The 13,918-nt window shown below is 41.5% G+C and overlaps 1 protein-coding gene across 10 annotated transcripts in view; it reads left to right on the top strand.

Annotated features, from left to right (window-relative positions):
• The window catches only part of NEDD4L (NEDD4 like E3 ubiquitin protein ligase), a 113,228-nt gene that overhangs the window by 60,388 nt on the left and 38,922 nt on the right, over window positions 1-13,918 (top strand). For all 10 annotated transcript variants that reach the window (XM_035310096.1, XM_035310103.1, XM_035310102.1 and 7 more), the window contains one exon: window positions 12,714-12,764. In XM_035310096.1, coding sequence (XP_035165987.1) covers window positions 12,714-12,764 — 51 coding nt within the window. The remainder of the gene's footprint in view (window positions 1-12,713; window positions 12,765-13,918) is intronic.

The following is a 13,918-nucleotide window of genomic DNA, read 5'->3' as shown; positions in this document are numbered from 1 at the left end:
TTGTTTGTTCTGTGACCTGTCACTTTGCCCTGATGCCACTCACAAAAAAAAGCTAATAAGCAGTTGGGAGTCTGGGAGGTGACAGAGCAGCGATCTGTGCTGGAGGAAACGGTACCTGGCAAGTCGAAGCCCTGCCGTTCCAGGCAGCAGTTCAGCGTGAACACCCTTGCCTATCCCCAGATTGCTGAGCTGTCTGCCTGCTTTTCAGATTTGTGTTTGTCTTGAGCAGTGAATCACAGCAGTGCTCAGCTGGGCAGGTGACATCAGTTGTATTTCTTGTGCCGGATGCCAGCCAAAACAGATGCGGGAAGAGGAGGGAGAAAAGAATTCGGAGTCTTCAGTTTGCAGCACCAGCTCCATTCTCCATGGAGCTGATGTGTGTGTTTTCCTTGCGCTGTGTGCCCTTCCACAGCTAATGCTGTCTCCTTCTCTCAAGTTTCTGAGAGCTCGGAGCTGGAGAGCACTCTGCTGCCTTTTTTTAGGCTCCTGATTTTTACGGGAATTAGCATTTCTGACCAAACAGTTGCAGCAAATATTTCTGCAGTCTCTGCCCTTCCTGTTTGTTTGTTTTTTGTTGGTTTTGTTATAATCAAAAGTAAATATGTAAGCGTCAACTCACTGTACAGGATACAAACAACATAGATTGGTCACTGGTTTAAAAAAGTAATGTGCTGTACAAAATCTTACTTATGTTCTTTAATTTTCACACTGAGAAATTGTATCACCAATTGCACTGTTGTTTGACTGCAACCTGAGTGAGTAGTTACCCACTGTAGAGACCTTACGGGAAATATTTTTGACTGAGCTACATGAACTTGTAACTATCTTTTTCTTAAAGAATTAAATAAGCCAAAATCACCTAATCACAGGGCACTTTTCTTATTTCTCTCTGGTCAGTGCATGGCAGTTCCTCCTCAGTGCCCAAGGAAATAGCAGATATTGTGTTCTTGGGTCAGATACATGTGGCATTTAGAATTCTTACAAGGTAGTTGCTGCATTTTCTCTTAACGTTAGGAAAATCATTAAAGCAAAAATACTACTTCGAATACTGCCAAGTGTAATGCCTTCTCGAACGTAAGTACCGCTGGGATCAGACTGTTGAAAGAACTTACTTAGTAGCTTTGGAAAATTTTGCCTGAATAAATGTCAGCATGCTTTCTGTGCTGCCGTTACTGCTATCTGATTTCTCTGCCCCCTGATACTTTCACCATTTCTTTCGTTGTCATTGTTCTCTTTTGTTTAACCTCGGTCTACAGTTCTTCCATCAGCTGCATACCTAAAGGCCTGCATCATGGTCCAAGATAAACATGTTGAAGGCTACTAATGTAATAGAACTGAATACTTGGAGAAGGCGCTTAATGTGACTTCTGATCCCTTTCATCCGTGGCAATTTATAGGACGCTCACACATCATTCAGGAGGAACAGGGTTTTGAAAATGTCGCTGGAGCTCTGGTATGCAGTCTTTAAACAAAAGCCTGTTTCTGTGATTTTACTGGGGCTGGTATAAATTTCAGTTTTCTAGAACGTTGCTACTGAAGATGCACCTTCAGTTTCTCCAGAATAAAAGGCGACTAAGCTTTGTGGTGGAGGAGCCATGATTCTGGTAGCTGGACACAACAGATCTGCTCTCAGTGGGAGTCACGGTGTGTCTGAACGTTAGTTGTTTGTCTGCCCCTACAGCTAAGTGTTTTTTCAGAGTTCATGAGGGGCCAGATAAACAATTAGTGGCTTTCAAAACCTGTCTCTGGTCATTTGAGTATGTTGTGTTACGTGGTCAGGTTACAGCGAATTTCAAAGCACTGTGGGGATTACTGGTCTTTCATGCTGCCTTGAACTGCTTGTAGTGGCTTTATGCCCAAGTCTATAGCATGCTTAAGGAGAGTACAAAATAGCAGGAATGAGTCTGTCTCTTGAATGGAAAACTGGGGACTTTTATATCTCGAGTCACGAGTCATTGTGCTGCTATGCTGACGGTACGCAGTAGTGCACATATTCAGGAAAACAAGTTGAGGTACTCTGTAATAAAGGACTCCTACATCAGCACAACGAAAGGACTTGTGCATGTGACGGGTGACTGAAGTATGCTTATTTGTTAAGAGCTGGTTTTGCACTACTGAAACAATTCTTTGCCACAGATCCCTACTTGCACATTACTTTTATTAACATGGAGAAAGTCAGCAAATGAAGGAAGAGCTGCGGAGTGAAAAATCAATGGTTAGAAAATGAACCAAGTATGCCATCTTGCTTGCTTGCGCATGTGCGTGCAGAATATATATGCACATTATGCCTTATGGAAATGATGTCCAGATAATCCTTCTGTTTTCTGAGCTCCTTATTAAAATAGTAGTTCTATTCTTGATAGATTTTGAGAGAAATATTTCTAAAATAGAAGAGAAAATATTTGAGATGATTAAATATGACTTAAGGATATTTTCAGTTTTGTCCATGTTCAGTTCCCATAGAAGTCAAGTATTCTCAGTGTTTTCAAAGGCAGCTGCATTCCAACATGCTCTAAACCTATAATCGACTTCCTCCTGTCAAATCTTAGTGTACGGTCAAGACAATACAGGAAAAAAGGACTGCTGTCATACTTTTCAGCTGTTTTTTTTCCAAGAATAAGCAGAAAAAGCTAAAATTTTAGGAGGAGGTGATTTTGATTTTTAACTTTATTTGCTATCCTGTTGGTAATCTTTCAGCATGGTTGTGAGAGTTATACACACATGTTGCTTCCTGAGCTCTTGTATCTCAATTGCTGCAGTTGTCCAGGACGTGTTATAGGGTTATAAACAGTGGAATACGTTGTAGTGGGAACATGAATCCCTCCAGCACACTAGAGCATTTATACTCTTACGTTTGGCTGTTCTGTGGGTTTTATTTCTTAAGTGCTTTCTGCCAAGAAAGTACATGCATGCTAAAAAAAATTGGTCATGGCAGGACGGGTGTATGCTGAAACCCAAAAGGCTGGATAGAAGGCTAAGCTGTTATTGATAAGGAAAAGAAATAGAAAGGGAAAAGTAGGGCTTCTTAAGCAAAAGGTAGAATAAGTAGATTGGCGAAGAGGGGAAGAGAAGGAATGGTAATAGAGAAAGAAGGAAAGGTAAAAGATGTGTGCCATTTGAATGGTTCATATTGTCTGCAACACAAGGCGGTATTAATGAGCAATTTGCCAGCTAATTATGCTCCTTATAATCGGCTTAATCTGTGCACCACTGCAGAGTTCCCCAAGCCTGCCTCTCTTGATTACCATTATTAGCAGTTCCCAGCTACGGTTGTACTTCATTTCAGAAATCCCCTTGCTATGGCTTTGGGAATTACTGGTTTCTGAAGGGGAGTTATCTGAGCAGCAGTCCTTCACAGTGAAAAATTTTGAAAGGAAAAAGTACAAACATTTGCTAGAGCACAAGGGGTGAATTTAAATAAAAAAGGCAGTGCTGTGGGGATGATCACAGAATTCTTGTCTTGAGAGTGCCAAGTCCTGCGTTTATGCCAGCTAACTTTAGGCACCTAGCTGACAGAGAAATGCAGTCATTGGAGGCTTTTGTTTGTCGTCATTAGAGGTCTGCCCAGATGAAAAAGTTCATTAATCCAACTGAGCTGCTTCTCCTCCCTGACAGAGGGAGCTGAAGGCAGCTGCCCTTCTGTGCTGGACATCCATCAGCTGGAATGAAACTTGACCTGGGTTCTCATTCTTCTAGATCTTTGGCAGTCTGCATATCTGTAAGAAAAGCGTTTCCCTGGCCCTTAATTGGAGCACATTGCAACCCCCAGCTGTGGGATCTGATATTGTATTTTACACATTTTTGTGAAATATCATAACTGTTCAGTCTTTTTTCTTCACATAGTCTCAGCAGAAGTTGTTGGTGTTTTCTGTGTCCTATGCTGCATTTGTTCAACATCACTTTTCTGCAGTATAGCTTGAAACTTCAGAGTCACACTGCCTGTACGTTGCTAGTTGTAAGGTAAGAAAAACCTGGGGGTCGGTCATGTGCGGTGTGTGCTGCACGAGAGCTGTGTGCTGAGCTATGCTTCCATGCATCCTCTCCCAGGCAAGAAGCAATAAAAAAATTGAGTCTGAGCACATGAAGAATTTTGGGGCCTCTGAGGAAAGCTCCAAGCAGTGAAGTCCAGTTGTTTGGGCTTTGGAGAGACACCAGCATCTCTTCCTTGTAACAACCCTTCTGCTGTAAACCTGGCTGGATTTTGCTCTGACTTTAGCAAAGTTAGCTTCCTATCTAAAATGCAATTGTTTTCTTAATTCAGTATTGTTTTTTATACACAAGAATATAGAATTTGAATAAAATTTTCTGTTGGATATGAGGGATTGTGATTCCCTACTGAATCTCATGCAGTCTCAAACATGCACAGTGTGAAAAATGTTTTGGTCCCCACTCCCTGTACCAGTGGCAATATATATTTAATTTCAAGAGGACAACAGACATACAACTTCAGTGGCTCTAAAAAATTGTCCTGAGTGACCTAATCCTTTTCGCTCTTAGAGTATTAACGGATAGGATGGTGGTAAATTGCTGAGTTATAGTGAAGTTTCATAATAAGATGACTTCATTTTTGTCCTGTTGTTTTTTTCATTTGTTCCTTCATTTCTTATGGAACAAGGGACAGAAACTGTCCCAACGCATTGTTTGCTTGAGACTTTCTGCCTGTCCTTTCCCTTAAGCACAGCGACTCTGCTCGTCTTTCCCCAACCCTCTCCCAGCTCAGGCCTGTGCTGAGCATCTCTCACGCATGGGCTCTGTTCTGCCTCTTCCCAGAGGCCGCTTGCGGACAGCCGGGCTGCCAGCAGTGGGTACCACCGGGTACCCTTGGCTCGCGTGCCACAGGTAGAGAGAGCTCTGGGAAGCTGGGAGCCCTCGTAGAGGGAGGCAACAGGAGCCTGCTTCCAGCACTCCTCTGTCATAAGCTTAATTACAGGAGGGATCTAACAAGGAAGCTGTTTCAGTGTAATGAAGAACAAATCTTTAACTCGCTGTCTTTTCTCTGGCATTGCCCAGAGTTTGGGGGGGATGTTACTCATTTTTCAGTTACACGTCAGATGTTGGTGTAAGTGCTTGATGGCTATGAGTATGTTTAAATAAGCAGCGGCAACAGAAGCCAAATATTTTAAAAGTTAAGTAATTTATGCTTATGTACTACAGCTTCCTTAATCCATTTTAGTAAGGATTTAGTTGTCACAGTTGTCTGTGCTCGCTAGGAAATAGACTTTTCTTGCTCAGCTGCGACAGTTAGGGAGCACTACTGCCTCATTTCTGAAACTGCAACTTTAACTGTGTCTTTTATTTCTAGCTTAATCTGTGAAGGGCCTCTGTCTGGGTGTTACGCTTTTTTATCTTGCCAGAGATAAGGCTTAGCCTTGAGCAGCCGTGCCTAAGTGTGTGTAATGTCCTGGGAACCGATTGTGCGGTGTCTTCTCATTAACTATTCCTAATGGGTGGAAACGATACCAGAGGGGTTACAGTAATGAAGTCGTACCGTGATAGATCTGGCTGAATGAGAATAAATTCATTTTGATGTGCAGCAGTATTCCAGGGGCGATCATTAGCACATACAGGATAATACAGCGAAACCTACTGGTTCGCCCTGTTTTTTAATTTACCGTTTCCCAGTAACTCCTTAAAAAGCCAATCTGTAATTTAAAGGCATCATTCAGATCAATGTGTCGCCACAACAGATGGGAGTTTGCAGTGAGACAGAAAATATTAGGGAAACTAAAATATGACTAACTGAAATGGCTGTTCTAGTATTAAATTTGTGTGAGTGCTGTTAGAGGAACAGTAAATGTTCTTTTAGTACTGCACAAATGAATGACAAGATAATTGTTTAGGAAATGAAGTTTGGGTCTTTTTGCAGTACCTTCACTTTACGACAGGGTTGGAATAGGAAAAAGCATAGCCACTGGCATGAGTTCTGTTTTTTCCTGTGGTTCATTTTATGCATTACAGTATTGTGTGCCTTGAACACAAACACTGAACTAACTTTATTGTTAGGTAGTAAATTCTGACTCCAAATCAAAATTTCACATAGCCCCTTTTTCAACAGAGCTATTTAAAAAATAAATAAATAATAAATAAACAGTACATTCAAATTCAACAACGAAACTTAAGTTTGCGATGTAAAATATTGTTTCCTGAACCACTTTGTTATGTAGAAAGTATTACTGAAATGTCTTCAAATTTTTAAAAATGCTGAATGTTTTCTGCTACAAAAGATATAGTGCAAAAAAGAACTAGATTCAAAACAAAAAAAATGCACCTTTCAGGTGTTAGGTGAAAACTGGAGGATAGTATTACACACTTAACAAATCTGACAGAAGCAACTAAATGTTGCCAAATGTGAAAGCAGTTCCTTAGAAGTGATGTACCTACTGCCCTGTGGTGGTTGTGCTTTTAGGAACACTAAGTTTAGATTTCTGAATGCCTATTTTTTTCAGCATTTGAATAAAATTTAAATGCCACCTTCTAAAATCAGAAGTTCTGATAATTTCAGTAATAATATATTATAATTCTAATCTAATTACTTCAGCATTAAGTATCCCCTCTCTTAATTTTAGTTCTTTCTTTGTAATGTCTTAAATTATAGAAATAAAGCATGAGCTACTTCTGTATGTAAAAAGTGTGGACTTAGTTTTGTAATGTATTTTTAATAAATGCTTGGTACAGGAACAATTTTTACAGGTGAAGTCTTCCATTTCCTATGAAATGTAGAGTTAGTAACTGGCTTTTTTTTTTAGGCTATTTTTATCGTTATTGTGGTAGCAAGGAGAGATTGAAAATAGTGTTAGACATATCATCTCATTTGACTGGTACATGAGTTTTCCTCCTCAATCAAAACCCCAGTTTACAATTCAGCGCTACACGTGCATACTGCGCTTACAGCAGAGACTCACCGAGGCAGCCGAGCTGAGGCTCTGCCAGCAGGACTGCTCCTGCTCCCCAGCCCTCTCCAAAGGCAAGAACCCCGAGCCCCGCCACCTCAAGTGCATCTATGCCAGCCCACATCATCTGGAGGAGGAATGGGAGGAAGAGGGAGCTCCGTGCCCAGGCGGAGGTATGACATTGTGGGAGTCACAGTAGTGCAGTGGGAAAGCAGCAGATGGCTACAACCTCCTTCAGAAAAACGGGAACGGAAGGAGCTGGAGTCGCATTTCATGTACGCGAGAAGTTTGAGCGTGTGAAGGTGAGCGATGGAGACCACAAGTTCCATCAAATGGATGGAAGGAGAACCTGGAAACTACAGGACCTCAGTCCTGGGAAAGTACAGGAACGAGTCTGCCTGGGAACTGTTCCAAGCCAAATGAAGCTGGAGACTGGGAAAAGCCAGCAGAGGCTACCAAAGGCAAGCCAGGCCTGACTTAACTGGATCTCCTTCTGCAAAAAATGTAACACTTTTCTACAAAAACAAAACAAAAGGTAGAAAAACAGTGCTGTTTTTGTTCATGAAGTGACAAAAGCAGGACTTTGCTTCATTGTTACAACACTGTGTAATGTATTTAGTTTGCTAATTGAGGTGAAAAGAGCTCTCTGTCCAGGTAAAATATGTGATTTTGTGTAGTTTTCTCTAAAGCTGCTAGGTATTTTCTGCTCTTGAGTAGTTTTTTCACTTTTGGTATGTGCAACTCTATTGTATTTATGCTCTGAAGATGTAGTGCTATAGAGGGGAGAGTTTTTAAAACTCTGGGAAGGTTTTCGGTGACATTTGGCTGTGATATATCATATCTTAAGTGCAGGGCCTAAGTAATGCATAAGTAAAATTTGCTTAATTCTTGCTTAATTTTATACTGTTTTATAATAATTTGGCAGCTGAATTTGCTCAATTGCGATAATCGCTTCTTCATGACCTCAGTTTTTTCATCATTGGTTCAGTTTATTTTGCCACTTTCTCTAGGCTTAAGCCACATCATTAGCTGCTGACTTGTAGAAAACATCAGCTTAAAGCTCGCTTGTATCTCCCCAAAGCCTCATGCACTTCTGCACCTTGAGGGGCTGATGTATGCTGACATACTGATCATTCTTTGCAACTAAGGCTGGCAGTGTTAAATTGTCCCCTAATGATAACAGCCCCTCAGCCTTGTTTGGATACACGCCAGGGCACGTCATGGCGGTGCGCTGCATTACTGAGTCCCCTAACACCGGAGCTCCTGGTGTTAGGCATGAAAGAAAGATGAGAAAATAACAACAGAAGAGAAAGATCTGACCCTTAGGCCTTTCACCAAACACCTGAGAACTGCCTGTACAATACAACTCCTCTCTTGGCTTTTTATGTAGCCCTGTTTGCAGCTTGTAGGTCTTGCGTTCACGTTCTTCCTCTGCAACCCCCTTAAGATGGATGAGTATGCTGCAGAAGTGCAAATCTACACTTCTGCCTTCTTGTCCCTGCATTCACCTGTCCAGCCCGTGCACTTCTAAGGGAGAGCTTGATCTCAGATCAGTTCAGTGCCGCCCAGCCTTTTTCAGGGCCTGGCCCTGGAAGCGTGTCCCTCACATCCAGTGCCTGCACAGATGTCCCCCTACCTGCCCATATTGCGGTCCATAATCAATGAATTATGTCCACAGGAGCGTCCTTCACACAGCTGTTCCTGTCATGTTAGGGGTCACCCTGCTAGTCTGTCAGTGATTTGAAAAGATTGGAAATAACTTTCATTTATTTATTTAAAGATAACATGGGCTCTGCAACTCATCAGTCTGTTCGTGCCATCGAAGTTACTATAGGGTTGTGTCACCCAGCTCTGAAATCAAGCAATAGCAGGACTGGAATGTGGCATCTGTTGAAACAGTGCACAGCAATAGTACACAACAATTTTTAAGTGGGGAAGCTGGGAACACCATGGTTAACTAAAACTGCCATGGGAATTGTAGGTGGGTGGAGTGTGGGATTGTTGATAACCACAGATGATCAGGACTCACCTCCACATCACAGATGAGTGTCAACATAAAGCAACATGGATTCTGTTGTATCTTTCAGTTTTATTTTTTCTTCTTCTTATGTCTTCCCATTTCTGTCCACCACTTACATTTCACGTACAGATGATGAGATCCCTGTAGTGGTCTGCAGGTGTTCCCAGTTCCCAGGCAGAGGCAATGAATGGCACGGTTTCTCAAGAGCATTCAGTGGGAACCTCTTCGTGAGCTTTCCCAACACATGCCTGTCCTGGCCCTCCAGCTCGAATTCCTACCTCCTTGTTGTACCATCCATCCTCCTCAGTCATTCCAGTGAAATTATTTATAGAGTCACATAGCAAACTAGATCAGGCAATTAATGTTCTGCCCTGCCCTCCCTAATGAGATCATCTGTGTTAGTGAGCAGCAGGTCCTGTAAAGAGCCTCTTCTGGTTGGAGCATCTGTCACCTGGCTGAAGGAATTGTCCTCAAGGCCAGGCATCTTGCTCTTGATGCCGTCTCTGACCACATGATAAAAGCATCTTTAGGTTTGCTCAAGTGGTGTTTCAAAGAGAATTTCCATGCAGTTATTTTTTCCTCATGTTAAATACTTACCTGCTTCATATTTGGACAGTAAAGAACATTTTCCACATGCACGAGCTGTGTTTTTCTTGAATGAAAAGCTGCATAATCAGGTCTAGAAATAGGTATGCATAGTTTTTTTCTAATTAGTTGATACTGGAATAATTGTATTGAAGTGGGATGTGGAACGTACTTGCTATTTGCCAATAGTAAGGGAGAAACGCGTTAATTCCCTAAGAGCAATGCCTGTTACCAGTTATTTCTGGTAGCTGATAAGATTAATAATCAAAACTCCATAATTAAAAATACGCTAGCTGTTTTTACTTTAAGTTCAGAAAAGACAAGCTCCTTGGTGCAGGCACAATTTTTATTTGCATTGCTCCATGAGCTTATAGCACAGCAGCATGCGTCCGTGCTTTGGGGACTGTAGGACTTTATGCTCTTCATGGCAGAAACAGCGTTTTTGTTATGTTATCATATAAAATATGAATTTTAATACTAAATGTAATGCTTTGCTATGAGAAATATGTAAACTTGGCTTGAAAGCAGTAGCATGTACTTCCTGGAATTCTGTGCATACTGTGGTTATAAATAAGCAGCAGGTTATTTGGGATTCACTAGGGCTGATACCTGGTATCGTTAACAGTATCTGGCAGAAATGGTTTTCCCTGACAGACAGTTGATTTTTGATTAATGCAATATGCTTTGTTATGAAAACCACTATCTTAGAAGATTAATGAATACCAAGCATAAATCCAGCATGGTGACTGGCTCACAAAGCAAATACGTATATGCTACTTAATTACTTTATATCTCATCTCTTGCCAAAATTTCATTCCTTCAGAAGCATCATATTCAACAGTCAAATCTACATCAAAATGCTGGAAGCCATCATTTTTAAATAGGACAAAAAATGGTGGTAGGCATAGGTTGCAAATATAGGGTTTATTCTGGCTTTAAAATAAATTGATTTGAAAGGGAATTATTTTTCATTTACGCATGAGTGCATAGCACTGGAAGCATTATATATTTGTATGCAATTAAATACACTTTTACAGGCTTTAAGAAAATATTCTCTTCGTTGTCCAAGTTGTTAATAAGCTGCAAGAATTGGTATTTTCTGCTCGATTGCTACTGTTTTACAAACTTATTGGTACCTCACGTACAGTCTCCTTGTCATAGGGCTCGGCCTCCCCACAGCGGGGATCTTGCCCCAGCTCCTGCAGTCTGATCAGACCTGTCTCAAAGGAGTGTGCGCTTTGTGCAGCTTACGTCCCCTGGGGCAGCGCTCCAGCACAGTCTGGGTACCTCACGATACCAGCGAGCTCCTGGGACACGTGGCATTTTGAGGTGGTGCAGCACCAAGGGCAGAAGGGAATCTCCCCGTGCAGTGCCGAACTGTGCCGCCTGTGTTCTCCTTGGTTTTATTTCTGTGTTGCCCTCTGTTACTTACCAGCAGGGAACATCGTCAGATCCACATGTATGTGATTCAAGCAGGGAGGTGGTCTGCTTTCCTGATTTGCGTATGGGATGTGTTAGAGCTGGATGGAATTTACCTGACAGTTTTTAAAGAAAAATGGCCCCTGAGATTTAGTTGAATTTGCAGCTTTGCCTGCTCTTTGGGTGAAACTGTTAATTGGAAAAACTAGTGATTTGTGAAAAAAAGTTGACTTAGTTTTGAGGTGTCTCTAAATGATAAAGACAATGCCTGAGCAGTGCTGTAAAGATACAAAGTTTTTAAAGAAATCACAGTCCAGTCAGCACGCAAATATTTTCCACTGAACAATTACATCTACTGCTCTTGAATATATTGATTGAACAGATGTTACTGTTTTGTGAGAAAATTGTTGAGAGCTATTTTCTTCTAGGTTTTACTGAAGTGTGAAGTGAATGGTAACAGAGCATGTTCTCCCTCTCAAAGTCTATGCTTAGTTTGTCCACCTCTGCTACTATGTCGTGTTCCTCTCCTTCTGTCAGCCCTTGGAAGGGCGTTGCTGGAAGGGCACTGAGAAACGCTGTGGGAATTTCTGCACTGCCTAGAGCAGTGGCTGTGAATGGGTGACTTGGCCACTGCCTATGGTCCAGTCTGAGCGTCTTCAAGCATTGCTGAGCATTGGAGAGATGAGATAGATGACATGAACCTTGAGACCTGTTTTCAGGCGGTTGCTGGCAGTGCTTGCTCCAAAGCTAACCTGTGCTGCGGCGTGGCAGGCTGGGAGGTGGCCGGGAGGCCTTCCTTGCCTTCCCTGGAGGACAGCTCCCACCGCTGCCTCCCAGCAGCGCCTCTGGTCCGCTCCCTCCGAGACACGGGACTGGTCGAGCTGGCAGCAAAGAACATTGTCACGTTTTGGGTGGTTTTTGACTTCTGTTTAAGTAAATATGGAAAAGGAGTGGTCGTCATCTGCATACAGACACTGTGCGTGAGTCATCTTGTGGTGGCACGGTGTGGCCCAAACGCTGGTGTAGCTGCATCCACAAGTCAGGCCTGAAGTGCCGTGCGAGTGGTCAGCTCGGCGAGGGGGAGAGGCAGGAGTTCCCAAAAGGCTGCCTCTAAGAGCACGTACCTAACTGTTCCTCGCAAAGTCACCATTCTTAGTCACTGGAACAGCAGTGTTTCTACTTTTTTTTTTTTTTTTTTTTTTTTTTTAATACTTTCTAATACTTTGTTTTCTCTTTGATAAAATGATAAATTCTTATTTGGGAAAAAATATTTACAATTCATGCAGTTCTATGTTCACTGACAGGATGTCATGTTCCCCCTCCCGTACCCCTTAGATGTGAATATAATGTTTTCCTTACAGTACAAGTTAAAAAGCCACCAAGCTATGACATGAACGTTTCAGCTACATGATGAACTGTAATTTCACTCTGCTTTTTCAAATGTGGATGGAGACTAGAATTCATGCAAAGAGTGGATTATTATTTTGTGCTTTTAATTATACACGAGTTGGCACAGAAAACATTTGAATTTCATCAATGCTTAACGTAGACGCTGTGGACTAAGAAGGCATTTTGGAATGTCACAGAAAATGCTCTGCTGAAATAGGTTAATTGTAACCACTGATAATGTGCAACAATAAAGGGGTAGAAACCAGTAATTGCTAAAATAATGGTACCAAACCGTCTTTATTCTTGCTTCCTTGTCTTTGGATTACTGTTTATAATTTTTTGCTTTTCTGATGTAAAAATTTTAGGAGTAAAATGACTTCTTTTTCTGTTTTTTTTCTTCTATTTGACAGACTAGAGACGACTTCCTGGGTCAGGTGGATGTGCCACTTAGTCATCTTCCGGTAAGCAGTGCTTTTGTCTCAGTGTGCTCTTTGTCTTCACCAGTTATGTGAACTTGAATTTGTTTTTATTTTTATTTTTGTAGCTGAATGGCTTAACGTGGGGATGATGGAAGTTATTGAAAAACATTTACATCAGATTAAAGTGTCATGAGCATTGAGTACTCATGGGGCGTGAGCATTGTTATTTTTGCCTGAATTTGACCCCTTGCTATTGATGGATGTTACTGTGTGAGGAAAATGGCTTTGCAGTGACCTTTGCAATTATGCTTATTTGGATACATCTGTTATGGTTGATCTGGAGTCATAACACTGTTGTTGTTGGCTTATAAACTGTAACAGGTGAAGAATATGATGGAAGGATCAAAAATGTATTCTGATGAAAAAAGCATTATTCCATTCCTTAGCATATTAGCAGCATTTTTTAGTATTATTGTGTCCGTATTTGTGTGTATACTTCCATTTATACGCATGCATGTGCACAGACATTCCCCCTCTCAAAGTAGCAGATACACAACTGTAGAGAGTCCTCCGGTGTGAAGCTACATGTGTACTGCAGACGTGGTGCTCTGAAGTAGAAAATGATGAGGGACGTATTAGTGCATGTGTATTTTGCAGTCAGGTAGCATTTTACAGTTTCTTTTTAGTAAACGTTATTTTAATAATTAAAAATCATCAGCAAGAGTTGAGATAGAGCTAGAGGCATGTCACAGGCTGTGAGCTGTTTTGAGGAATTAGCAGCTTTCTGCTTTCCTTTGGCATTCTATAGGACGATGACAGCCCTGCTGTCCTCTCCCCAGGGACTTGCCTCGCACACAAGCATGCATCTCACTCTCCAGCTCTTGTTTAAACAGTGGAATGCTAAACTTACTCTTTGAAATTATTTTTAAGTCTTCTGCTGTCTTTAAATAGAAAATGTAAATTGCCTGGCTGAGCTCCTTTGCTGCCATTGAAGAATAAATTTCATTATCTAAAATGAGAAAATGTTGTAGTCCAGAACTCCCTGCTTCCTCCCATTGAGGCTCACTACAAAGTGAATGTGAGTCCCGTACAAAATCCTTCTTAACTCTCCATACTTGCAGATAATTTGTTTAGCTCCAGAAACAACTTTTTTTTCTCCAAAATTTCTCCTGGAAAACTTGTACTACACATCTCAG

The sequence above is a fragment of the Oxyura jamaicensis genome, chromosome Z (assembly GCF_011077185.1).
Source record: "Oxyura jamaicensis isolate SHBP4307 breed ruddy duck chromosome Z, BPBGC_Ojam_1.0, whole genome shotgun sequence".
In the NCBI taxonomy this organism is placed as follows: Eukaryota; Metazoa; Chordata; class Aves; order Anseriformes; family Anatidae; genus Oxyura; species Oxyura jamaicensis.
This window is presented reverse-complemented; position numbering and strand designations above follow the sequence as displayed.